The following is a 27,490-nucleotide window of genomic DNA, read 5'->3' on the forward strand; positions in this document are numbered from 1 at the left end:
CATCCCAGATTGGTCTTAGATGTATCAGCTTGTTGGTAAAACTACTTCAGTGAAAATTTATCCTGGAATTCAGAGGGTAACTTTAAATCACTTAATTGTGTTGACGTTTTCTCTAGCCCTGATCTCTTTTGTCATCCATATTGACAGTAAAATGCCACTTGTAAAGTACATCTTTTTTTTTTTTTGGAGACAGAGTTTCGCTGTTGTTGCCCAGGCTGCTGGAGTGCAGTGGCATGATCTTGGCTCACTGTAACCTCTGCCTCGTGGTTGAAGTAATTCTCCTGCCTCAGCTTCCCAAGTAGCTGGAATTACAGGTGCACGCACCATGCCCAGCTAATTTTTTAGTGGTGTCTCCATGTTGATCAGACTGGTCTCGAACTCCTGAACTCCTGGCCTCAGGTGATCTGCCCGTCTTGGCCTCCCCAAGTACTGATATTACAGGCAAGAGCCACTGTTCCCAGCTGTAAAGTATATTTTAAGTACCTTCCTCCTAGTTAGATCTCACCTTACAACAATAACTACTGTACATAAATATATTATGTAAAGTTATACCTAATTTTGCAAAGGTGTTATGTCTTATCTGAAAAAACTGCTATAACAAATGTTTGCTGAACAAATGCCATCAATACATTCAATTAAAAAATTTATATCCTCAAAGTAAATGAATGAATATATATCCACATATCTACATCATAGTCATAGGCTATTTCATTCATTCCTTTATTTTTTAAATACAGTAAAATTATACTTCGTTATACTGAAGTATAATCTCTTCACTGGAGTGAATTTATTCTGTTCAAGTTTTACTTTAACAATTTAATTATTAATGTTACAGTTTAGCCAGTAATAAAGTACAAATTGGGAAGTGGGCTGCAGTTTTATACATCTTACACAAAACACCCTCTTCCTATGTGCACACGCGCGTGCACACACACACACACACAGAGATACACTGTTCTTTAGCTTAGCTCTCAAGATATTTTTCTATTCCAAAATATTTTCTCTTTCATCTATTCTAAATTATTTTTTTTATAACTTATTTATACCTGGTAAGTTCTGTATCAAGCAGAAATTAGATCTGTAATTTCTGTGCTAATCAGAGTTGGATACTAGCAGTAGCCTGGGGGTCTTGAGCAAATAGTGTGCCTCAGATGATTTGTGGCAGCAGGCACTCGTCCTCAGGGTGGGGTCGTCAGGCGTGGGAGGCTCATCTGAAGTGGGCCTGTTTCGCAGTGCATTGTTGCTGTGTGGGAACGTGTGGGCCTGTGTCGCCAGATTGTTTGATTTTTTTTTTTTTACTGTAAGCCAGAAATCTGCATTATTGTGTAAAATCTGATTTTAAAGATTGGCTAATTCAAAATTGTAGAACTTCCTATAAACCAAACAAAATAGCTTTGTGGGCTGGAAACAGCTCCTTAATTTAGGCCCTTGAAGATAGCCCTTTAGTGGCCAGATAAATGGAAGCATAGGGTTTGAGTAAAAAGCACAATACACTTTTTTTTTTTTTTTTTTTTTTTGAGATAGACTTGGTGTGAGGTCCAGGCCAGAGTGCAGTGGTATGATCTTGGCTCACTGCAGCCTCCACCTCCTAGGTTCAAGCGATTCTCCCACCTCAGCCTCCTGAGTAGCTGGGATTACAGGTGCACACCACCACACCCAGCTATTTTTTGTATTTTTAGTCAAGAGGTAGTTTGCCAACCTGGTCTCAAACTCCTGATCTCAGGTGATCTGCCCGCCTCAGCCTCTCAAAGTGCTGGGATTACAGGCATGAGACACCACGCCTGGCCCACAATACTTTTTTTTTTTTTTTTTTTTTTTGTTGAGATGGAGTTTCACTCTTGTTATCCAGGCTGGAGTGCAGTGGCGCAATCTCGGCTCACTGCAACCTCCACCTCCTGAGTTCAAGCAATTCTCCTGCCTCAGCCTTCTGAGTAGCTGGGAGTACACCATGCCCAGCTAATTTTTGTGTTTTTAGTAGAGGCAGGGTTTCACCATGTTGACCAGGATGGTCTTGATCTCTTGACCTCCTGATCCACCTGCCTCGGCCTCCCAAAGTGCTGGGATTATAGGTGTGAGCCACCGCGCCCGGCCCACACTTTTAAACATTAAATTGACATAAATTGAAACTTGATTTCATCCTTGTCTCCCCCAACCCCAAACACAAAGCAGAGCAAAGCAAATTCTAAGCCCCACACTTTTAATAACAATTTCTGACCTTCAAATGTGGTTTATTATATCTGGAGTGGAGGCATTTGAACAGGTTGTCTGGCCTGAGGAGTAATAGGTTTAGGGAGAAATAGGTAGAGTAGGATATAAGTGGGGAGAAGACAGGTGGGACACAGAGAGTGAAGGGTAAAAGCCACTTAGAGTTGAGTAAAGAGATCATCTACCCCAGAAGATGAGGGAAGATTTGTTAATATCTTAAAATGGATTTGGGGTAAATGAGGAAGAAAGAGAAAAAAATACCAATATTTAGAAATAGTACAGAATTTATGTTGGTGGGGGGCAAAGAGTGCTATTATTTTGCCATTCCTAGTGTGTCATGTTAATGCGTGATGTGGCTTCTCCAAAAGCAAAATTGGAATGAGAAGGAACGGAAAAAGTTTATGTCAGAAAGAAGAAATAGGGAGTGAAGTAAAGAAGAGGGGTCCAGAGAGCAGCTAATAGCAAAAAGTAAATCAAGAAAGCTGGAAAATATTTGCATCGTGGAAAGTTGGCTGTGTTGGAGTACAAAGCCACACTTTTCTTTCCCTACACAAAGTATGAAATTGAGGGGGTATACACAGCAATCCCTAGGAAAAAGATGGTTTGGAACACCAGCTTGTTTTGCTTTTGAAGGGCCAGCCTCCAGGGTCCCTTTGTGTGAAGCAGTGTCAGCGGGGCTGCGTCTGCCCTGTCAGAGCACTACCAGGAGGACATTGTCTACTGGGTTTTAGACCCTCTCCACCCTCTGGGTATTCTGGTGCAGGACGGGACCTCAGGCCTTTACTGTGACCCCAATAGTGTTCCTGTCTTTAGTTTTATTTGCTTTTCTGAGGCAAATCAACATCGTTTGTGTAACACAATTTGTTGTACGTATACCCTTTTTGAAAGAGAAGAGAGTAATATTTGAACAGATTTCCGCTACTAGTAGAATCCTAGTCTGAGAGGATTTTTAAAAGCATTTTGCTCTTAATCATCCCACGTATCTAAGTGCCTTGTTCCTGTAATTTCAGTGTTTGGGTGGGGTCTTTTGATTCATCTGCAGGTTTATTCCACTTCTGGGACTGTAATCCCTGTGTGATCTGAACTATGTCTTTCTAGCCTGGTGTAACCTTAAATTTCTAATACTTGGTTGCTTTTTAGAATAAAGGCATTTTAAAATGCTCCCTTCTGTTTGTCACTTTAATGCAGTAAGGATCTTTATGGATCGTTTTTCCCCTTATGGAAACCATTTGTAGTACTGAGAGAATAGGTTCAGGTTTTGCCCTTGCACTGTTGTTGGGAAGAAGAAAAATTCTTCCAATTCCACTGCTCGGCCTTCTAGGGACTCTACTCTACAGGCTGAAATCCTGGAAGATCCTATCAGGAAGTGAAACTTGTAAATAATCTTTGTGCTCATTTGGGGAATTATGGATTAACAAGTTGTATAAGAAGTCTTGTTTAACCTTCTTAAAATACACTTAAAAAAGAATCCAGTCCTAGTGACTAATCTGGAAGTGAGAATAGGAAACACTTCACCATGTGCCAGGCACTGTTTGCAGCACTTTACATATGTTACCTCATTTACTTCTCACAGCAGCCCCATTTTGTAGTAGAGGAAACCAAGCTGGGTTCTCTAGTCTGGCTGCATCTCCCGATCACCATGAACAGCCCAGGTCTTTTATCAGAGGTGGCAGAACTGTGACTTGAACCCAAGCTGCCATGGCCTCAGGATCTGTGCTTTTTAGGACTGCATCATTGCCCCTTGAACTCTCTCACAATGATGAACACAAATTTGCTTTAGAAACTTTTGTTTGCCTTCCACATTACCTTAGTCTTAAAGTCAGCATCAGAGTTTGGTTGAAAAAAGAAAGGAAATCATATTCCTTCCTGATACTGCCTCCGCAAACCAAATGACATTGTGGAGACAGTTTCTGTCGAGGAACAGAAAGCTGACTGAAGGATCTTCTTGGAACAGCGTACTAAAATGCTGGACTGATCATTACGGAGGCTGCAGTTGGAGCGGTGTTGCTGTGACAACACACATCCTTGGCGCCAGAATTGTTTTTAATAGCACAAAACCCATCTTGTTTTACCTTTACCTTTACAACTGGTGGATTTGGCGAGCTTCTGAGAGCACTTTTAAAATTGCTTTTTGCAACCTATATGGAGGCAGTGGGAAGGACCTAGAATCTGGAGCTTAAAAGACTTGAATTCTGGTCCCAGCACTCGCTTCTGTGGACTTGTGTGACCTTGCGTTTCATCTCCTGTAAATGGGGGAGGGGATAGTAACAGCAACAGGATTGGTTTGGTGAGGATAAGAAGCTATTATATATGACCGTATTTTATTCACAACAATAGCAGTGTGTATCAGGCAGTGAGCTGACCAGCGCGTCCTTTGTGAGTCTTGGAATGCATTTTCCATGGGTGGGTGGTGAGGTAGGTGGCTGGGGAAGGTTTGTGTTGATCTGAACCCCTTTCCTTTCCTGTTCTCTCCTTTACCTGTATTCTAGTGTGAATGATAGTGTGGGTGTCAGCTCCGTTTTTGGCCCAAACTCCTTTTCCTTGGTTTTCCCCCCTTCTACCTTGGGCTCTCTTCCAGTTTGCCTACAAAGTGCTGTTTGTTGCAAGGGTGAAGCAGGCGATTCTCCGAGCACCGACACTGTGGCTGCAGGCGGTTCCTGTAGTTCAAAGCAAACAGCCAAACTAGAGTAGGAGAGACACTGGCAGGGCTTGTTCGTTAGAATTTTGAATGTCGATTTTTGAAGGAAAGGAGAGTACAGATAGAATAGGAATAGAAATATTATGAAATGTTCTTTATCACAGAACAAGATTGGGTAAGGATAAAGGACTTTAAGAAACCAGGTAACATTTATGTGAAAGCAAATGCTTTTTTTTTTTTTTAGTAAAAGCAAATGCTTTTTGAGCATTGACTTTGCCTGCAGTGCACTGTAGTGGGATGAGAAACAAAAGTTAACACTAAATATTAACAACAGCGATTATGTTAGTGCATTTCAGGTGGTCCACAGTGGGCCACTTTTCATGTTTTACACTTATATCAGCTGTGAAGGTTCGTGTCCTTGGTGTTCCGTTTCAAAGATTACAAGACTGAGGCTCAGTGTGTTTTAATAACCCACTCAAGGTTACAGTGCTAGTAACTAGCTGGGAGAGCTACACTTTGACCCAGGTCTCTTTTTCATCCCCAGTATGGAAGATGAGTAAGGTAATGTTCCTGCTTTGAAGAGGAGACCTGCATGGTTTAGTATAATTCAGCACAATGTGCATTATGTATTGTCATTCTTGTGAGAGCTAAATTTTTTGGACATTTTCTCAGAAGGAGATACTGATTTTGACTGGAAAGATCAGGGAAGGTCTCACTAGGAAAAATACCTTGAGTAGGGCCTTGAAGGATGACAAAGATAGTGACAGGTGGAGAATTGATGGGAGATCTGAGGGAACGTTGGAGCGGCAAAGCATGGAGATATAGAAGTACAGAATGTGTTTGGGGAATGCTGCTGGGATAGAGTGAGGGATGGAGGAGGAAAGGAAGCCAGAGAAGTAGTTTGGGACAGATCACAGGGGCCTAGAGGGCCTGCTGAGGAATTCAGACTTTACTTGCTTGCCTTTGAATAAAAGTGATTCCATTGAAGGTTCTTGAGAAGGGAAATAGTTTTACCTTGATCTCTGCCTTCAGCAATTCTGGTGATAGCATGGAGGAAGGAGTAGAATGTCTGTCTACAGCGGGCTTTCACCAACTGGGCTACATCTAACAATCACTTGGAAATTTCTTAAATGTGCAGATTCCAGGAGCATCCCTCCACCCCTGTGATTTCTATGGTGCACGCCTGGGGTGGGGCCTGGGAAATTGTGTTTTGAAGGCCCCTTCAGGTAGTTCTGAGGGCAGCCTGCTGAGGGAAGGATTCTGGAGAGCATTGGGGCATTCTAGAAAAAGGTCTGAGCTGAGGCTAATTTTGAGTTCGTCACTGTATGGATGATTTTTTAAACCGTGGGAGGGGCCATCCTACTATCTGGTAGATCTGTCTGTGTAGGTTTTATGGTTTGCTTTTTGTCTTCTGTAAGTATTAAACAAGAATTTCTCCGAGCATTGTCATTTGGCTAAAGTTTTTCACATATATTTCCTTTTCAAATCTGGAATGTGGGATGGCTCTAATCCTAATGCCTTTGTGCTAGATTTCTCCCTTTTTGTTGCTGTTTCTTTTAGAAGGCAGCAGAATATATAGGATTTAATTGTGGGCTGTTCCTTCAATGACAGTCTCTTGAAGAGCATGAGCTCTGGAGTCTACTGCCGAGGTTTTTACTCTGACTTTCTAGCCATGGGACTGTGGGAAAGTCACTTAATTTTCTATGAAATGAAGATATGACAATACTTACCATCTAGGGTTAGTTGGGAGGATATGCTGAAATGCCTAGAATGGTTCCTGGCACATAGTTAACACTCAGGTGTGAGCTGCTGCTGCTGTTTTTATTGTCATTAATTCTGGGAATACCCAAAGGTATTCATTGTCTGCATTGCTCACATATTGAGGGGTTTACTTTAAAAACTAACTGTACAGGCCAGGCACAGTGTCTCACACCTGTAATCCCAGCACTTTAGGAGGCTAAGGCAGGTGGATCATAAGGTCAGGAGTTAGAGACCAGCCTGGCCAATATGGTGAAACCTCTACTCTACGAAAAATACAAAAATTAACCGGCTGTGGTGACCATTGCCTGTAGTCCCAGCTACTTGGGAGGCTGAGGCAGGAGAATTGCATGAACCCAGGAGGCGGAGGTTGCAGTGAGCCAAGATCACACCATTGCACTCCAGCCTGGGCGATAGAGCAAGACTCTATCTCAAAAGAAAGAAAGAAAGAAAGAAAATAACTGTACAAATTATGATTGAGAGTAGTAAGGGTAACATATTAGAAAGTTTTAATTATTCATGGCTGGGCACAGTGGCTCATGCCTATAATTCCAGCACTTTGGGAGGCCACGGAGGTTGGATCATGAGGACCAGGAGATCAAGACAATCCTGGCTAACATGGTGAAACCCCATCTCTACTAAAAATACAAAAAATTAACCCGATATGGTCACTCACTTGTAATCCCAGCTACCTGGAAGGCTGAGGCAGGAGAATCACTTGAACCCAGGAGGCAGAGGTTGCAGTGAGCTGAGATCATGCCACTTCACTCTAACCTGGGTGACAGAGCGAGACTCCATCTCAAAAAAAAGAGCAAGTTTTAATTATTCAGTGACACTTTTTCCTTTCAGAGCCTTTTATTTTCTAGAAAGGTATGCTTTTCTACCATAAATAAGCCTGTTAGGATATACTTAGAACCCATATCTGGGCAAGAACCTCTTCCTGCATGTTGGCTGCAGAGCTAATAGTGCAGTTCTTCAGTCTCATAGGAGCTGCATGAAATGATGCTCACTTTTACATTTGCTGGGGCCCAGCCTGAATATAGGTCATTTTTTTTTTTCAAATGTTTCAGACCTCACTTACTCTCATTTTTTGACTGATAACATTTAAAATACAGTTTTTGCTGGGAAGACAGATAGTTCTACCAAGGGAGAAGCTATTTCTCAACATTAAAGAAATTAGAAATTATAATTTATGCTTAAAAAAATAATGTTAGTTCAAATTTTAGCTTGCTTCTCTCTCCCTTCTCTGCTGTTCTGTATCCTGCCATGTGTTTGCAAACCGTTCTCATGACCTTCTGCCTGTGCGGCATATTTGTAGTGGGGCCACGTTATACATACGCCACTGACTTTTTCATCTGACCTCCTAAACTCAGCCTTTGAGCCCCTTCTTTTCTTTAGGTTTTCCTAACAAAGTCTTGTTGAAAGAAATATTATTTCCCATAGATCTTTACTGATAGTGTATGGAATAATAGGACCCTGCTCTGTGAAGTTCAGATCTGAAGTCCTAACATTTTAAACATGTATCTGTTTGCTATTGCTTAATTAGTTCAGTCTTGGCATTTTAGGTCTAGAGGTGGTTACTACCCACTGGACATCTGTAGCCACTCCCTGCAAATTAAAGGGGACACAAAAATGAAACTGAACTTCTGTTTTTCTTCACCTTTCTGCTAATTTAACTAAGTCAATTGGCTCACTCTCATTTGCTCTCTTCACACCTCCCAAATTAATGTTATGTGCAAATTTGATCAAAACAGTGTAATTTCTAAGTTACTTTTGAGTAAAGATTGAATTCTGTTCCTTGTGGCGTTTTTCTTCATCATACTAGTAGATGTAGCCAGTGTTTTTCTTTCTAGCCTGCTTAACTTGTGTGGTTCTTGGAGCAACATAAGCTTTAGTTGATTTAGGATCCTGATTTCACAGGACACTGTATCAACTGCTTTACCAAGATCAAAGTACATGGGTTCACTGCATTCCCTTCAGTTGCTAATTCAGTTGTGCTGTAGCCAGGCAATCCTGGAGCCTTGAAATCCAGGATTCTGGTTAAGGTGAAGAAGCAGCCCTTCCTCCTGGCTTTTTCATTTTACAAATATCTTTCCTTTCTTCTTAATATTCATTTATTCAGCAATGTGGCCCAAGCTCTGCATCCCTGACTTCCTGAAGCTTTCAGCCAGTGCTCCTATGACCAGTGGTTACATTCTTACTACAAACTGGAAAACCTCTCAGCCCCTCACCCCACTCCTTTTATTCTGCTGTGTCTGTGGCATTGTACCTCATGAACTTTCACACTAAAGAAAGTAAACTCAATCCAGTTGTGTCTTGTGGGTAAAAAAAAAGTTTTGGTTAAAAGTAGACTGGTCAGGCTGCCGAAGTTTTAGTATTTACTAGCAGTGTGACTTCGGGCAAATTATATAACATCTCCATATCTGTTTTCTCTTCTGTAATATAGAGGTAATGATAATGCCTACCTCATAGGGTTGTTGTCAGGAATTGTTGAGTTAATACATGTAAAGTGTTTGGCATTTATTAAACTAGGGTTAGTTAAAAAATTGATGAATAAGCTTGTAGAAGTTCATAATAACATTTCTGGAGTTTTCGGGTACTCTGTTTCTCTTTCACACTCTTTACCTTGGCCGTTCTAGTACAGGCAAAGGAAAGAAGATGAAATTCAGAGTATCCAGTTTTGTAACCTTAAATTATTCATGAATTATTTTTCTTCATGTAGACTCCACTATAATGTATAATGGAGAATTGTATTCAAGATATGGTGTGTGTGACTTATTCTTTATGAACTCTGAAAGTCATTTTTAAGGGCATTTTTTTCTTTGCTTAATAGTAAACATTGTATTTATTGTATGTTGCATTTTTAGGATCCAACCCTTTTACATTGTTGGCTTTTTTTAATATGTTATTTTAAAAACAAGATTGCCCAGGCCAGGCGTGGTGACTCACACCTGTAATCCCAACACTTTGGGAGAATGAGATGGGTGGATTATTTGAGTCCAGGGGTTTAAAACTAGCCTGGGTAAGGTGGCAAAAGCCTGTCCCTTAAAAAAAAAAAAAAAAAAAGGAAAAATTAGCTGAATGTGATGGTGACTGCATGTGTCCCAGCTACTGGGGAGGCTAAGGTGGGAGGATTGGTTGAGCCCGGGAGAACGAGACTGCAGTGAGCCGAGATTGTGCCACCGCACTCCAGGCGGGGCAACAGAGTGAGACTCTGTCTCAAAAATAAAAATAAGACAGATAAGATTGCCCAAAGAGAATTAAAAAAATGTTTCAAATAAGGAAACAGATACTACCACAGAAGATTAACAGACAAAACATGCCTTCCAAAGAAGAATGAATTATAGGACAGTATTTAGTCTACATAATACACATAACAATCAACAGTCATTAACCCAAGGCTATTCATTGATAGCAATCTGTGCTGGGAACATTTTGAACAGTCTTTTATACAGGTATTTCATTTAGTCAGAATTTTGGGGTATCTTACCCTTCTTTCACAGTATCATGCTCAGTAAATCCCAGTACATCAACTAACATGGCCCACTTTACATGCAGTTTTTGCATCTAATTGAAAAATGAGAGCGGAAGCTTGGAAAAAAAATATTAAGATTTTGTTTATCACAGTTTGATCAGTAGATTTGTCTTATTATTTTATTAAATAATATCCAGCTGCAGCTCAAGTGCATATTTTGCCTAATTTATATCCATTTATATTGCTATGGCTTAAAATCATTTGGCCTATTACAAAATACGTGTTTATCCTTTACACTTTACCAAAATATGGAAGGTGATGAGGGTGTATGATGCACTTGAGAAACAACGTTACAAGTTATGTTTTAAAACTGGAATTTTTTCTGAGTAAAAGATATGTAGTGCAGAATAATATATCCACAGCCAAAATGCACCCACTCATTTCTATTCAATTAAAAGAAGTAAGAACAGACCCCAGATGAGTTTTAGCTCCATTACCTAAGGCTTTGAGAGTATCACTTAACATCTGTGAGCCCTGCGGCTGCTTCTGTAACACATTAATAAACGACACCTTCCTGCAAAGGCAGTTCTGATAATTCACTGAGGCAGGGCCTGTGAGGGTTTTTCCTGTGTGATGTTAGTAATTTTGTGCAAGGTTAGTATTTTGTGCAAGCTTAGAGAGATACCAGCTCAGGCCTGTAGCCACCCTGGCCCTGTGTTTCTGCCTCATGGCTGGATCTTCTAAGTTGTGCTGTGGGGCTTTAAGAAGTGCTTTCCTTATTAGCTTGCTCAAACCCAGGAAACTATCTTACAAGCATATTTTTTAAAAGATGATTTGCAACCCCTTGCTGCATTTTGTCCTTGAAGATGGCTAATGGGTAATTGCCAATCAGGCCAGCCAGTTGGCTCTGAGAAAGGCTTCCTTGAAAGCCATGGTTCAAGTTTTGCAGAGGCCAGGAGGTGAATGTGAGTTCCAGAGACCTCCTTCCCAGAAAATCCTGTTGCATGTGCTATCCTGGAAGTGAAGACAAGGTAGGGACACAGCTGTGAGGGCTGATAGTGCAGAGAGGTCATCTCTTAGGTAACCAGACAGCTTCTCATTTTTATTTCATTCTTTTCAAAATTCATATGTAATAATCACCAAGCATTATGATATTCACACAGAGAAGTTCTTGTGGCAAACATTTTTAACTGCCAAACTAAGATCTTTGTTTTTTAAGATGAAGAAAGATAAGCAGCATTGTTTTGTAAAGATGAGTTTATCATCTCCTCCTCCACACCCATTAGTCCTCAGAAAAGCTATTTCTTGAAACCGAATTTGGAGCTTCTAAAATGGCTTTCAGTGTTGCTATCTTCATCTGGGGATTATGGTGCTTAGAGAGTGAAGACTTTCACCAGAACACCCCCGATTTTTCCAAAAACTTTTGTGGCATCATTTGTGCCTACCTGAGAGCCTGAGAGTGTATTTTTTTTCTTTTTATGAGGTTGTGATTTTAATACACACACACACACACACACACAGAGAGAGAGAGAGAGAGAGAAAGAGAAAGAGAAGCATAACAGTGGCTATGAGAAAGAAACACTTCTCCATGAAACACGGAGCAAGTGAATAGCTGACCCCAGGGGCTAGTATAGAATGGTGTTCAAGCCTCATGGTAGTTAGGATTAGGAAATGTCAGGAGCTGTGTTGTATTCTCCAAACTGTAAACTTTAGGAGTCCTACAGAGTGAATGTTAATAAATATTTTTGATCAGGAAGAGGGTGTGTGTTTATAGGGAGCTTAAGAGAGGAGCTTAAGAGAGAGAAATGTGGCTGCCGTTCCCCCACAGCTGGCCACTACTCTGGAGGGGAGAGTATTACACATTTGGGTATGGACCCAGGAGCACAGGTGAGTATGGTTGTTACTCTTCCACCAAATGCTCTTCTGTATTTTGTTACCTATTAACCATACAAACTTTCTGATGTGTCATTAAATTATCACTCAGTACAGTACTTTGACAAAATAGGAATAGTCTACTGTTGACTGTTTTTAGATTAATAACTTTGAATTTTTCCCAGGAGAGATTTTAAGAAGTTACATAGTCTAATCTCATGAGACCTAAATATAAGAAACAAAGGCTCTGCAGGTTTAAGTTTTCCATTGCCTTTTCTTAAGAATTTAAATATTTTTATTCAGAGGTTTTCCTTTGGGCTCTTAGATAATGAGTAACAGAAATGAAGGAGGGTTACCAAAAGATATTTTAAAACAGAATTGTGTCCTTAAAAACATGGTAATTATTGACAGGGTTTTAAAACGACAGAAGTTTCTAGCTAAATACCCTCCTTCACACCCGCACTCCCACACTGAGTACTTTGTGGGAAATATGTGGTAGCTCTTTGGGAAGAAGTATTAAGTTTGTGAAAAGAAATGAAGAGTTGCCAGGTCCAGGGTAAGCAGAGGACTGAGAGAAGGAAAACGGTGGACAGAGCTAAAGGATGCTAAGATCCCCTGGGAATTCTTTTAGTAAGAGGATGCTAGGATCCGCCCGGGAAGTCTTTTAGTAAGAAGCCCTCATTAGAGTGTGAGTGCCTGATGGACAGGAATGCATCTCACTGGTCCTTGCAGTCCTCTTCCCAGCCCTTGCCTTTGTACTTGAAGGCCGCAGTCATCTGGGTACACTACTACAACTCAGGCCTGTGAGGTGGGGAGAAAGGGTGGATGAGATGTAGTTCATCATTTGGAGGCCTCAGTATTGCCTTTTTTTTTTCTTTTGAGCACACAAGACTCTCAATCACGTTTTCACAGGTGTTCTGTTTCTTGGCCTGCATCAGGAGGCTCATAGCAGCATGCTACTGCCAGGTGAGTGTGAACTATGTGTTAAAGGAAAAGGAAGCAAAATGAGAGAATGCCAACTTGAAGCCATGTTTGCGTTTTTGTGAACAACATTTGCCATTTTCTTAAAGAGCCCCAGTTAGGGAAAAAATAGTGCAGGGAGCAAATTTTAGTCAGCTGGTTAGGTTCTGAACTGGACAGACTTTGGACCTTGGCATACGATTAGTCATTCTGGAACCTTTTGAACTTTTGCCACCAAGTAACTCTGAAAAGGCCGATAGCCAGCAGTAGATAGTGGAAAAAGCCAGTGTCCTGTGCCTGAAAAATTAAGGTACATATAATCCAGGTGGTTAAAGAACCTGCCTAGCACAACAGCAATAGCTGGTAAGTGGTAGGATCATCCAGAGATGAAGGGATGGATCACAGAATGGTTGCTGTGCTGGACTTTCCCCCTAGAACTCATGATCACTGTAGGAATTCACGGTGTAGGGGAAATGGTGCAGATTTTATAATTAGGAAAGACCTGTATTCTGCTTTCCATTTGACCACTATCTAGCAGAGACATGGGAATACTTAATTTCTCTGACCCTGTTTTCTCACTTAGGAATAGGGCTTTTGCAGATCTGTTGGAAAATATTCGGGTCAAGAGGGGTTTAAAATGAGATGTCTGGCACTGAGTAGGAGTTTAATATCCATCAGTTTCTTTCTGCTTCAGTCAAAACTGACCTTTTTATGTAGAGTAATTATTGTTTGTATTCCGTTCTCCATTTTGAATATGGAACCGTGAATGCCAACAGCTTTACGATAAAAGGAGCCATTTGTCAGAGACAGTCCTGTAAGTGCCTTGTAACCTGGTAGATTCTGCATGTAAGGGCAGGCAGGTTACAAATGCGAATCCCCATAGCTAGTACACTCTGCGTACAGCAGATTCTGAAGCCATCTGTCTACTCTTTTTAACACTATCCTGAAGTCCACATAAGCCAGAGTTCAACAAAATGAATGAATGTAATCCCAGAACTGTAGCGCTTCTCTGTGATTACACAGCACAGAGAACTACAGAACCGTTTTCTGGAAGAATGCACCATGCGATTATGCTCCGTGTGGAATGGGTATACCTAAATGTTGGTAGACTGAGGATGAGGTTGACAGGTTGATAGGCGTAGAGACCCTGGGAAGAAGCTAGGATACTATGTAGTTGTGTTGTTGTTGCTGTTGTTTTGCAGTTTCTGGCTGCTCAGTGTTGGCAGCTGTGTGCACGCTCTCTCTCTTGAGTCAGCGAGGCACACAACAAGTAATTTCCCATCCTGAATCTCTCACAGCTGCTGAGCTGTAGTGGCTATAACTGGGATGTGGCTATTAACTTTAAAAATTTGCATAAATCCAGCCCCCACTCCCCTGCAGAGGCTCAGTCTTGTCTTTACACCTTCCCCCGAGGTGATTCTTTTCTGGGGGTAAGGGTGGGAACTGGGGGGAGAAGAAAGGAGGAAAAAGAAGGCGGACCACTCTGGGCACCAGTGGAGGAAGTGTGGAGTCCATTGATCTAGGTACTTGTGGGGAGGGGAGAACGCGAGCAGCAGCTGCCAACGGAAGGGCTGTGAGTGAGCAAGCGGGCGGCTGGCAGCGAGGCCACCGGCAGGGGGGGCCCGGGCCGAGGCCGCGCCACCTCGGCACCACGCGGGCAGCCGGTGCGGGGTGGCAGCGGCCAGGGGAGCGCTGGGTGCCCACCATGGCCGTTATGCAAGAGGTGGCCCCTGGTCCTGCCTCCCCGCCGCCCCGCGTCCCTTCCTCCACGCTGCTGACACTCGGATCTCTCTCGCTCTTTCTCTCCCCTGTGTTTTCAAACAGGAAGTGCACGGCTGTCGATAACGTGCTGCCAGGTCCCAGGATGGAGGAGTGAAGTCCCCGTCGCCGCGGTTCCAGCCTCCGGAGCTCGCCCAAGCCGAGTCCCCAGAGAGCGCCCTGAGGGAACAGGGTGGCCGCCTGGTCCAGGTGCGCGGGTCGGGTCTGGGTCCGGGGCGCTGGTGGGAGGTCCGGGGCATGGAGTGCTGCTGGGCTAGGATCTGCACCTCCAGCGCAGTGCTGCAGCCTCACTCGCCCGCCCCCACCACTGGCTTCTCACCCGGGGGCTCTGCCAAACTCTGGCTGCAGCCGCCCTGGGTCGGGCCTGCGGAAGGCCCTTGGCGCGTGCTGCGGACGCTCCTGCCTGGACTCTACTGGGGCGCTTTCCAGGCAGGGCTGTGCTGGGGCTGCCAGTTCCTAGGGAGTCTTCCTGGAGTCCCCGGCTGCCCTCTCCACTCTCTCTAACTGCTGCTGCCTGAAGCGGCAGCTCTTTGTTCCTCGCTTGCTGGTCTGAGGTTATGAACATAAATGCCCTGGGAGGCAGGGTGGTGTGAAAGCAAGGGGTGGGGACGTAGGGAAGAGGAAGAAGATGAGTTGTGGGTGAAGTGTAAGGTGGACAGGAGAGAAGAATCTAAATGTCCATGCTCAGAAGTCTCAGCTTTTCAGCTGCTGAAACAGTTCCTTGCTTTCTGTTTTGGGAAAGCCAGGCCGTGCCAAATGGAGGGAATTAGTGGTGCAGACACACACCAGGAAGGTAGGGCCCAGGAATGAGACACAGCAGCGAGTTCTGAGGTGTTTAGTCTGGTGTCTGGCTTCTTAACTCCACTGTGGTTTCTTAGCCAGCCTTCCTTGCTGAGACAGAAGGTACTTTAACATATGAGCCAGGCATCTCTATTAATTCCATTTGTCATCAAAGTAAAATTGAGAGTGACTTTTCTCAAATTCACCAAGTAGATTATAATTTCACATCCACACCCTGTTCCATCTCAAACGTTCATAGAAGGAGAATAAAATGCTAGGACTGGTCTTATGTTACAGACTTTTGCATCTTTATTTCCCAGGCAGCTCTTCTTTCTCCAGACTAACTCAGATTGACTTCTCCCCCAGTGAAAGCCTGGCCTTGTTTTACTGCCTATTTATCTACCTGGTGAAACTCCAGTCTTGAGGAGGACACTAAGGGACTGGCATGGTTGAGAAGGATCAGTCTGACCAGATCATTATATGGTCTCAAATTAAATATTTGAGCCCTATTAAAGCCAGTAGCATCTTCTTAATTTTTATTTCAGAGGAAGGGATGTGAGCATATGACTAGAGGGGAGGAAAGTGAGACTGTGCCAAAGCAGGTCTCTCCCTGTAGCACTGAGGAAAAGTGAATCTGTGTAACACAGTATCACATACACTGCATGCTTTCACTTTATTGGGTAGCCAAGCCATCTAAGGAGTCAGGGTTAGGTGTAGAATTTACATTTATGACATTGGATGCTGACTAGACCTTCTGATGCTAAAAATTTTGTAATAAAACATTTACTGTCTAATTAAGTTTGCTTTGAAAGGAAAATTTACCCGCCTGAGTACAAAACATGTACTCATTAAGTACATGACATTAAATAGCCAAAATGCACATTAAAAACTGAACAGTTAAACTTATCCTTCCTAGATAGACATGGACTTCTTAAGTCTGAATTTAATTGTGAGATGGCTGTGTTTATGCCTCTTCTTGCCAAATACATCATGAAAAGTGAAGAAAGTAATCAAGAGAGATTATTATTATTATTATTATTTTTCAAGGCCAGGCTTTCACTGAGACAGAGTTTCCATCTGTCACTCAGGCTGGAGTTCAGTGGCTCCATCTTGGCTCACTGCAACTTCTGCCTCCCAAGTTCAGGTGATTCTCTTGCCTCAGCCTCCCGAGTAGATGAAATTACAGGTACGCAACACCATGCCCGGCTAATTTTTGTGTTTTTAGTAGAGACAGGGTTTCGCCAAGTTGGTCAGGCTGGTCTCGAACTCCTGACCTCAAATGATCTGCCCGTCTTGGCCTCCTAAAGTGCTGGTATTACAAACGTGAGCCACCGCACTCAGCCAATTGAGAGATTCTTGAAAGACCTGTACAACCATAGTGTTTTGCCTCTACTTTTATACCCATGTGTATTCCTTGCCCCCCAGTTTTTTATCTGGGGACTTTCTTTAGCATCTGTCAGTCTGCTGTAAGATACAGTAGAACAGCTTTTGTGACCCTCCAAGTCTCTTTCCCATTTAGGTACAGAGTCTCCTTCCATTCTACTGGTGCTTAAACTCAAATATTATATCTGGCCTTTAGATTGTCATTTCTATTTGCACACTGTTATATTATGTATTTTTTCTTTACTCCTTTCAACAGAGGTAAACCCTTCTTGCTCCTTTCCATGCTGTAGTGAAGTAGGATTCATTTTCTCTAGTTTAAGGAGAGAGAAGACAGGCTGACGAGATGTGACTTGTCAGTGGTCGTATTAGTAAATGGAGTCGTTGAGACCTGAACAGGGGTCTTTTGATGTAATCCGTGGCTCTTTTGTAGTCTGGAAAGTTGCTGCCTAAGGAAGAGGTGGCGGTGCTGATTCAGGTGGTCCTTACCATTCCAAAAGAAAGCTGGATTGCCTTACCACATCTCCAGGTTTTTCCTTACTCCTCTTCACTCAGGCTCTGCCTGGAGCTCAAGGTTTGTTTTTATTCTTGAGGCAATTTTTTTTTAATATTTGAAATTTACACTTCCTCTGTGTCTGTGACTAGATTTAACTGTGTTTGCACCAGTGTGATTTGTGTTCTGCTGCCAAAATTCTAATAGTATATTTTAATTTACAGATATTTTTTGTCAGGTTTTAGTGAGCAAGTATCTTTCTGAGGGACCAGATTACCATATTTTAGTTTTTTAGAATTAAAAAACCACTTCTGGATTACTCCTAGAGCAGTTTATGTCCCAGAAAATTAATTAATTAGTTAATGATGTGTATGACTCAACTCCCCACTACTGCTGCCACCGTGTACATCCCCTACGTTTTTCATTCCAGCTCAAGGTAATCCACTGAGAGGGTCACGTTACAGAACAACGTGAGCAAACCCATGTAACTTTAAATTATAGATGAAATATTTTTGTAATATTCCTTAGATGGGAGTTAAGTTTATTTCCTTATCTTTGTAGTGCTTAAAGTTGAGGCTCTCTTTATGGTTTTAATGTTGTACCATTAACTAAACTGTAAAATAATGGTTTAATTTGTTATACTGCAAATTAAAATTTGGAGTACATTTTTCATAAGTGTTGGATAAATATTCATTTTCTCTTCCATAATTAGAGTATTTGTAGTGGTCTATAACTTTCCCTCTGTAAAACTGTGGTCTAAACCCTCAGAGAGAGAAGGTAGGGGAGGAGCAAAAGAGAAGAAATGAGAGATCATTCTTCTATAAGGGAGGAATGAAATGATACATGTATAGTTCCTTAGTACACAGTGCACTGCCTTTTCTGTCTATTGGTGAGTTGCAGTGGCTTGTGAGCTATCCGTGATCTCTTCGAACAGAAAGGCTAAAAATGAAAGGGTAACTAGCTTTGATGTTAAATGCCAAGGAAAAGTTAATGGCCAAGAGGGGACTAGGAGTGGAGATAAATGCAAGTTAAGATTTCATTTTTTCAAAACCTTTTTTCTTTTCATGTATATTATAAAGCAAAAAATAGCCTTCTTAGTCAAATTATAAACTATAATGCAGTAGCCCCTGACCCTTAAAAAAATCAGGAAGCTTTATTTAATATTTCAGTGATCTTAACTGGTTTACTGTTTTACTTCATATCTCTTATAATTGCAAATGTTTCATGAGGGTTATGTAATAACACTCAGCGGAGTATATATTGCAAGTAATGACTTCAGCATCTTCCTGTATTTGTAAAATAGTACTGCGTGTATGCATGAGATAGGGATTCAGCCTACAGACCTCTTCCAGCACCCTGAACTTGATAGGTTGGGAATTGAGGCCAAAGCAAAACAACTGCTCCAGACTGAAAATGTATAATATGTTAGCCATCAGCATATAAAGATTCACGGATGGAATTTTTCCTCTTTGTTGTACATTAAATGGGTGATATGGATCTGGTCTTGTCTCTGGGCTAATTGTTTTTCATGGTCATCTTTGAGATCTTTGCAGTTAGTCATGGATAACTGGATTTCTCCTAAGAGCATTTACCCTGCAATGCATCTGTGAATATCCCTTCCCTGTTTTTGTAGAGTCAGGACTCTGATGCCAGTTGCAGAATCACGACAATCATAGCCACCACCACTACCAGCCTTGTATTCATTTGCCAGAAGCTAAAAGAGGCTTCCCAGTCTTAACCTTTACAGTTTAAGTGTAAGAAAAAGGAGGTATGATTTATCCCTGTTCTGCAGAGGAAAAAACTGATATGTGAATTCACATTGAATTAGTCCCTGATTTCTGTGTGTGTTATATAACACGAATGTAAGTCATTCTGCTTAAGATAGGTTGAGCAGGGCATGGAAATCTGGTAGGGTTATTTCATGAAGTTGCTTTATTTGGTTAAAATAAATCACTTCCTGTCTATTGAACACTATAGTTTTCAGGCACTGACAAATAGACATTGGTTATCTCTAATCCTCCTGGTATGCAAAGTGGGTAATAACCGTGTTTTATGTGAACAGACTGAGGCAGGCAAAGACTCCAAGTTACATGGACAAACTCTAAGGCCTGGACTCAGATGCAGATTTGTGCAGTCTCTAACACTGAAACATTTCCCTCACTGCATACCCTGCTTTCCTTTTTCTTAAACTAGCCTATGTAAAGAAGTGATCATGGTTTGTTTAGTCTTACTTACCTTTTCAGCAAAGGTTAAGTTAAAACTATAGAGGATATGGAGACACTAAGAATAGGGACATGTAAGGGTCAACACTTTTATGAATATTTTTGGCTTCCATGTAGTATGTATTCATTTCTTCCTAAGGAACCTAGACATATGGAATTTATTGGTCTTCATGAGAATTTTTTGAGACAATATTGCCCACAAACAAAATTGCTGGATCAAAGGGTATATGCATACTAGGAACTGCATAATTTTACTGGGAACTCTATAGGTAGTTGTCAACTTTCTATCTCTACCAATACTGCATAAAGACTTTTTCTTAAACAAATTTCCTGATTGCTGCCAACCTGATAGATGTTGATTATATCTAATAGTTTAATTTTGCCTTTTACTGATTGCTAGTGAGGCCGAACATGTCTTCATTTACTTAATTTAATTTCCCTTTTCCATGAATTGTCTTTTTATGTCTTTAGCCTATCCTTTATTTTCTGTTGGGTCTCTTGCCTTTTTCTTGCAAGAACTTCTTGAAGTAATTTTTGTAGTGTTTCTTGTATATTCTAGAAATTGATTCCTCATTGTCTTTAGACACTGTAACTTTCTTCTAGTGTGTCACTTTTCTAATAACTTTGTCTATGGTGCCTTTCAGTAATAGCAGCAATAAAATCTTTAGTTTTAATGCAGTTATCTCATCACTTTATAATATTATTATGTTCTATGCATTTTGAGTCATTTAAGAAATCATCCCCTATTCCAGGCTCACAATATTGTCTCTTTATTTTCTTTTATTAACTTCAGAGGTTTACTCTTATCATTTGGGTTTTTAAACCACTTGGAATTTGAGATATGAAGTATTAATCCAATTTTTAGTTCTTAAAATCTGGTTCATATTATGAGCCAGTTTTCCCAACACTATTTACCAAGTAATACATTCTTTCTTCACAGAGTTTTGGTGCTACCTCTGGCATGTAAGTGCACATATGTAAAAGCCTCTTTTTGAGATCTCTATTTGGTTCCAGTTGACTTATGTTCTTGGGCCTTTGATACACTGTTTTATTTATTTATTTATTTTAAGTTTAAGGGTACAGATGCAGGTTTGTTACATAGATAAACTTGCGCCGAGGGGGTTTGTTGTACAGATTATTTTATCACCCAGATATTAAGCCTAGTACCCGTTAGTTATTTTTCCTGATCCTCTTCCTCTTCCTGCTGTCCAAATGGCCACACTGTGTGTTATTTCCCTCTATGTGTCCATATGTTCTCATCATTTAGCTCTCACTTAGAAGTGAGAACATATGGTATTCGGTATTCAGTTTTCTTTGCTATTGAATACACTGTTTTAATTGTTCCATGTATCTTTATATAACTTATTAGCATGACTTCTTGTTACATGGACATTTATATAATTTGTTCATATTGGCATGATTAATACATTAATATAAATTTTTTAAAGTTCAAGACTTTAAGATTATTTTGAGGCAGATTCCTTGCCCTTATTTGCATGTGTTAACTTTTTGCAGCTACACATTTTCTAAAAACACATTTCTAAAAGACACATTTTTCTAGAAATGTGTTGACCTATCTAGGAATATTATTTAATTTCCTTACTTGGTAACATAATTTTAATATTGCTGACATTACATTTTATTCTGTTTTTGTTTTTTTGTTCTCTTTTCTTTCCTTTCTTTCGTTAGCAGTTATGGCTCCCATTCATACTTGGTCATCTGTGTAGGGCGGTGGTGTCTCACTTCAAAGGCTTGTCCTCTTCCATTGCTCTGTAGGTGCTTATAAAGCTATGACATACATTCCTGGTATGGCTTTTGATTGAATGTTTTATGCAGTGTGATGCTGTGCTGACTGCATGAGTGAATATTCTTGAAAGTCTCTTAATTATAGATGTCTCTTTATTATTGGGAAAACTTTGTCAGTTTCAGCTTGATTTTGTCCAAGTTTACTTTGCTCCAGTCTTCTCAGTTTACTGGGTCTTATTCTTTCCCCTGTCTCCAGTTTATGTCACACTGAATGCTAGGTCACTTTCTTTGATAAGTAGGTGTTTGTGTGCCTGTGCAGAGTACGATGTATTTTCCCCTTGGTTTTTAAAATGTGATGAAACCATGTTGTGTACATAGCTTATTATTATAAATAAATTTGAAATCATTATGGGGGCAAATTAAGGTCTCAAAATAGGTATGTGTGACAAGGTTAGGCTAAGACAAAGATGTTACCCTTGGCCAATAGTTATAGGATTAGGTAGATGATAGCTGTATTTTTTTCTTGTGTCTGTAGTTCTTCAGGTGCTTTATGGACACAGGAGAGAGTTGCAGACTTTTTAGTTAACTGCTGAGATTTACTAAGCTTGCACAAAGTCTGATAAAATCATAATATGGCATTGTTCTAGAGTCTAAAACCCTCTGAGACAGATAAGACTGATATCTGTGGGCTGTTGGAGTTGTTCTCCTATTGTGCTTTGAATGAGGTGTATTAGGTATTCTCTTGAGTTTGATTATAACAGCCCTCGCTAGTGACCTGACTAAACTTACATGCTCATTAGAGGACTTTAACAGTATGGAAGTTCTCCATTTCTCGTTCAGATTCCTCTGTGCTTTCCTTAGCAGCTGTCCTACCAGCCTTCCCTCTTATTCAATTATTGTAATATAATTGACAGCCAAACTACTTCATCCATTCAACAGGAAACATTTGCTGAGCTCTAAATTATTAAATCTTATTCCCCCCACCTCCTGTGTACCAGTCGTTTTGTTAAGTTCTGGGGATGCAATGTAACTATCAAATGGTGCCTAACTTCTGAAGATAGACTCATAAACCTTTAACTGGAACTTAATTTTTATAGCTTAAGGCACTTTATAGCAATATATTGTGTTAATGATGATAGAGAGTAGGACACATAGGAGGGAGAGATTTGTTCTTGTTTGTAAGGAAGGAATTCCTGAAGGAGGTGATTTTGAGGCTGAGATCATTTACCAGGCTGAGGTGGAAGAAAGGCCAGACAGAGGAAACAGCCCAGGTTCAGAGCCCCAAAGGGCTTAGTGAGTGCTGAACATGGAATATGAGTGAATGGTGCCAAGTGGTGGTGGTGCAGAGGGGAGAAGAGGCTGGAGGTGCCTACTGGCTTGGATTCTTGGTCAAGCCCATGTCTAGGGCCATGAATGTCGTTTCTGGAAGTATGGACTTTATCTTGACAGCATTGTGGTATCATTAATGGGAAAATAAATGCTCCAGTCACTGTTTTCAGATATGTGGAAAGGAAGCAGGGAGAAGTCTAGTGGCTGCTATAATAAACCAGGCAGACATCATGAGGACCCGCACTAAGGTGATGAAGGTGAGAAAGGAAAGGAGAGACTGGATTGGAGAAATGCTGAGGAGAAATAATTGATTCTTGATTAGATGGAAAGTGGGAAGGGTGTAAGAGGAGGAAAAAAAGAGATGATTCTTCTGGTTTGGATGACTCAGTGTCTGAAGGTGTCATTAGTAAGGGCGGAAAACATAGAAGTTTGGGGGCAATAGTGAGTTCAAGTTGAAGTGGAGTTGGGGTGTCTGTGGGGCATTCTTTTGATCTTAAGAGACCCGAGCCCCAGGAGAGAAGTGAGGACCAGAGGCAGTTGTTGAAGAGTGACCAGAATTGACTGTGTTAGCCGTGAGTGTCATTGAGACTCCACAGGGATGGCCAAAGGATCAAAGACTGAGCGGACAAAAGAAGAGGAAAATCTGAAAATGAAACCGTTGAGTACCAGGCGCTTTTTGTTTGTGTGTTTGTTTTTATATTTTATACAATTCTTAGAACAATCACCTGTGAAATAATGATGTTATTGTCTTTTACAGACAGAGTGTCTAAACCTCAGGTGAGGAACTTGCCACGCTGCCAAGAGAGTAAACAGGGAAAAGCCGTCAGGTCTGTCAGGCCACAGGAAGGTCCAGTAGGGTGAAGACTGAATATGGGAGATTAGATCTGACAGGTAGATATTCAGTGGGTGATCAGAAGAGTTCTAAAGCCTAACCCTGGATTGTCACCAGTGAGGAAAGAGCAGGAGAAGTGGGGGCAGCAAGTGGAGAGACAGCAAGAGAGCACAGGCAGGAGAGGGAGCAGAGGCACACATGTACACATTTGTCTGCGAGGAATTGTGTGTGTGTGTGACTGACTGGAGCTTATAGTTTGGTTGAGAATAGTGGTGAGAAAGTATCTGAAAGTAGAAGAGGAAATCATTAATGGAGTAAAGTTCCAGAAAAGATGGGGGGGCAAGTTCTAGAGCACAAGCATGCTCAAAGGGGTTGTTATAAAGGGGAATTGGCACGTTTATTCCATTGGGACAGGAGAAGAGGGGGAAGAGATAAGTGTGGCTGTAGGTGAATAGGCAAGTGGATGGGAAGGAAGTGGAGAAAGTTTGTTCTTGATGGCTTGGATATTCTCAGTAAAGAAGGAGATGAAAACCGCTGAGACTGTGGGGCCTCGAGGAGACAGCTGGAAGTTAGTAACAGTTACTTTTGAAAAAGGAGTCCAGTGCTCCTGGGTGAGTCATAGCTGTGTACCACTGAAGGCCCAGTTGGGGTTTAGTCAGTGGTGGGTAGGTGCTGATGGAGGATTTTTTTTTGCTGTTTGTTGGAGTACTGTAGTAGGAATAACATGAATGACCTTTTAAAATAGAACGCACGGGCCTTGCCTGAAACATTAAGTTTGGATGGTTATTTGAAGATTGCACAGGGGGGAAGAAGGAGCAGTGGACTGAACATTAGGGAACTTCAGTGCTAGTCTTAGTTCTTCCATTTAATGGAAGATAGGGAGTTCTTCCTCCCCATCTTTCAATGGAGGAAGTTGCATTTAATGTCCTCTGAAGTCGTCTGTCACTCTCAGAACTTCTGTGACATTTGCACATCATTAGACAAAAATGAGGGGAGAAGAGAATAAGAGCAGCTAGAGTCCTACCATTGATCATTTATGGAGTCTTCTGATAGCAGCACTAATGCCAGAGCCTTTGGGAAGTTGCCACTGTGAAAGCAGGACAGCCGTCAGCTAAATATACCCACGTGTCTGCAGTTGTGTCTGTGTATGGCAATGGGAAAGGGGTAGCAAGTCAGAAAAGGAGAAGGACAGGAGCATGAAGCTGTGACGGGATTTGTGCATGAGGCAGACAGGGTGGAATTACCATGTGCCCCTCCTGCTGAGAGCCACGGTTCCCTGAGGAATCACTGGTAGCAGATGATTTCGCCGTTTCATAAGAGATGATGCTCCTTGCATTCATCTCTATGTTGTTTCTCTCTCTCTCTTTGCATTTTCCTTTTTTCTAGGTTCATTTCTCCCTCTTAGTTAAAAGTGTGGTATCGCAGAAGAAAATCAAACAGTTGGAGAAGGCTGAGTATTCATAGCATCTTACCTTATGCGTACATTCTTCTCTTGGCTTCCATCACTGCACCTTGATATTTCTTTGCCTATAGATTTTGAAGGATTTCATCACTCCTCTGAGTTGGGTATATTATTCCCTTGGAAGGTGTACTTATTCTTCAAAGCCATTTAACTGTCTGAGCCCCCTTTTAAGAACAGGGATAACATCTTAAATCCCTCAAGGTGTGGTTAGCATTAAAAGGTGAATCCAGTCAGGTGAGTGGCTCCAGAGATTAGTGTAATAATTTAACAAGCCTAAGCAGGTGATAGGACACTCCCTTGTAAATTAAGCCTCTAATTTTTCTCTGTGCTCATGGAGATTTGAGAGAAACCTGGGAATTTCCTTTTCCCCATTAAGTTATTACACAACCTAATGCTTGGAAAATTCTTCACAGGAAGAAGTAGGGTGTAACAGTTTTTGTGAGACATCTTTTAAAAATTCACCCTTTAGCTTAAAGGGTGAGAATACAATTTTCTTCCCACCCCTTAGCTCTAGATTCTTTCTGAAAGTCTTAATTTCTCCACATAATTCTATACTCTTCAAAGTGAAAGTAGTTAAAAAAATTAAAACCACTTAAACTGAAAGTTAACGCATTGTTCATAAATGTGTTGTTCCATTTCCTGAGAAACAACAGGAAAGATTTGCTTTCTCAAAATAAACTAAGTAGCTGGACTATGAACTCAGACCAGTAGAGATCAAAGATTCAAGCATCAGCACACAATGGGAAATTTTCAGTCATTTTTCTAACCACAAAAATAAGTCTAATGCTAGTTTTTGGGGTTTGCTTTGTTTTGTTGCCTGTGGCATCAGCATATATATGTATATCCTCTGGCATATTTGAAGTTGACTTAGTCTAGTGTGACTACCTCGTATGTCTGAGAGTATTTTCAAGATATATTTGATGAGTGTGAACACGCTACATATGGAGAATGGGAAAATGGCCTTCTTGGGCATTAAATTTAGGAAGAATATAGAAGAATCAGTTGACTTTTTGTATCTGTTTAGCATCTAAAATTAAAATGAAACTTGCTAGATCAGTAAATAATTGCACAGCTGTGCTAGTAGCAAAAGTTTAGCAGCCCATGTTGAACACTCAACTGTATTGGAAAAGGCATCTGCTGCAGTAATTACACACACACTCGCTCTCTCTCAGGTAAGAATAACAGCATTTATTAATATTTCTCTATTTTCACAAATGAGATATGAGAGGTTATTTTAAAAAAAGAAAGTAAGTCTTCATATGGTTGGCAAATTTTTATTTGTAGGGTACAAGCAAGATGAGGGAGCAGTATATCCATGCAGTATTCATCTATCATTAATTTGTGTCAAATAATCTGATTCTGTATTCTTCAGTGTAATTTGTCTTTCACAAAAATACAGAAAATCGGATCTCCGAGCAGTTTACTGCTATGATATCAGCTTCCTTTTCAATCCCTTAGTTATTTTAAACCTAAGTCTTTATATTTAAAATGGGTCTGTTGTAGACAGTATGTATTTGGGTCTTGTTTTCTTTATTTACTCTGACAATCTGTGTCTTTTAATTGGTATGCTAAGGTCATTTACATGTATAGTGGTTATCCATATAGTTGGATTAAGATCCACCATGCTTGTAACTGTTTTCTGTTCATTGCATATGCTCTGTTTCTGTTTCTCCCTCCACCTTTCTTTTTCTTTTTTGAGACAGAGTCTTGCTCTGTCACGAGGCTGGAGTGCAGTGGTGTGACCTTGGCTCACTGCAAACTCTGCCTCCTGAGTTCAAGCGATTCTCTTACCTCAGCCACCTGAGTAACTGGGATTATATGTAGTGCCGTCACGCCCAGCTGATTTTTGCATTTTTAGAAGAGAAGGGGTTTCACCATGTTGGCCAGGATGGTCTCGATCTCTTGACCTTGTGATCTGCCCGCCTCAGCCTCCCAAAGCCACCGTGCTTGGTGTCTCCCCACACTTTTACTGCCTACTGTGGTTATAAGTTAACATTTTGTATAATTCCATTTTATCTCCTCTTTTAGCATATCAATTGTACTTTCTTTTTAAAAAGGTTTTCATGGTTACCCTAGAGTTTATAATTGATTTTACTTTCTTAAAACAAAAAAATACCCAAAAACATATGTATGTGTATGTATAGAAAAAAATTTGAAGGCTATACAACAAGACATTAAGATTAATTATCTCTGAGTGGTAAGATTATAAATGATTTTGACTTTTTGTAATTTTCTGTGTTAACTGATTTAAAAAAAAATAACAAGCAGGTATTAGAAATTTTGGTGAAAAAGAGAGGCAAATCACAGCAAAATAAGCTGAAAATATTATTATGGTTCTAAAATGTGTACCCTCTCTCTGCTTCCAGCTTGAGATAAGCACATTATCCCATAATCACCTGCACTCCATTGGTGGGAAAAGGGAAGTGCTGACTGGTTTTAAGCTTGCATTGGAAAGGTTGTCAGCCCCTGTCCTATACCTTTTGTGCCTACACAATGAAAATTGAATCCTCAGAGTGACTTGGAATCAGTCTACCCTGTGGTTTGACATAAAAGTTTTCT

General features: G+C 40.9%; 1 protein-coding gene across 8 annotated transcripts in view; it reads left to right on the forward strand.

Moving 5' to 3' along the window:
- LRRC8D (leucine rich repeat containing 8 VRAC subunit D) overlaps positions 1-27,490 on the forward strand; it is a 121,159-nt gene that overhangs the window by 8,267 nt on the left and 85,402 nt on the right. For 3 of the 8 annotated variants that reach the window (XM_078332392.1, XM_078332391.1, XM_078332393.1), the window contains exon 2: positions 14,733-14,876. The exons of 1 other annotated variant lie outside the window; for it this stretch is intronic. Coding sequence is in view for 1 of the 7 variants with exons in the window: in XM_035252089.3 (XP_035107980.2) it covers positions 12,902-12,914; positions 14,733-14,876 (157 nt within the window). In the remaining 6 variants the exon portion in view is untranslated. Of the gene's footprint in view, positions 1-4,540; positions 4,621-12,860; positions 12,915-14,294; positions 14,432-14,732; positions 14,877-27,490 lie in introns of those variants that run through there. 4 more of the 8 variants (XM_035252089.3, XM_078332395.1, XM_078332396.1 and 1 more) reach the window with 4 other exon arrangements.

Source organism: Callithrix jacchus, chromosome 7 (genome assembly GCF_049354715.1).
Source record: "Callithrix jacchus isolate 240 chromosome 7, calJac240_pri, whole genome shotgun sequence".
Taxonomy (NCBI): Eukaryota; Metazoa; Chordata; class Mammalia; order Primates; family Cebidae; genus Callithrix; species Callithrix jacchus.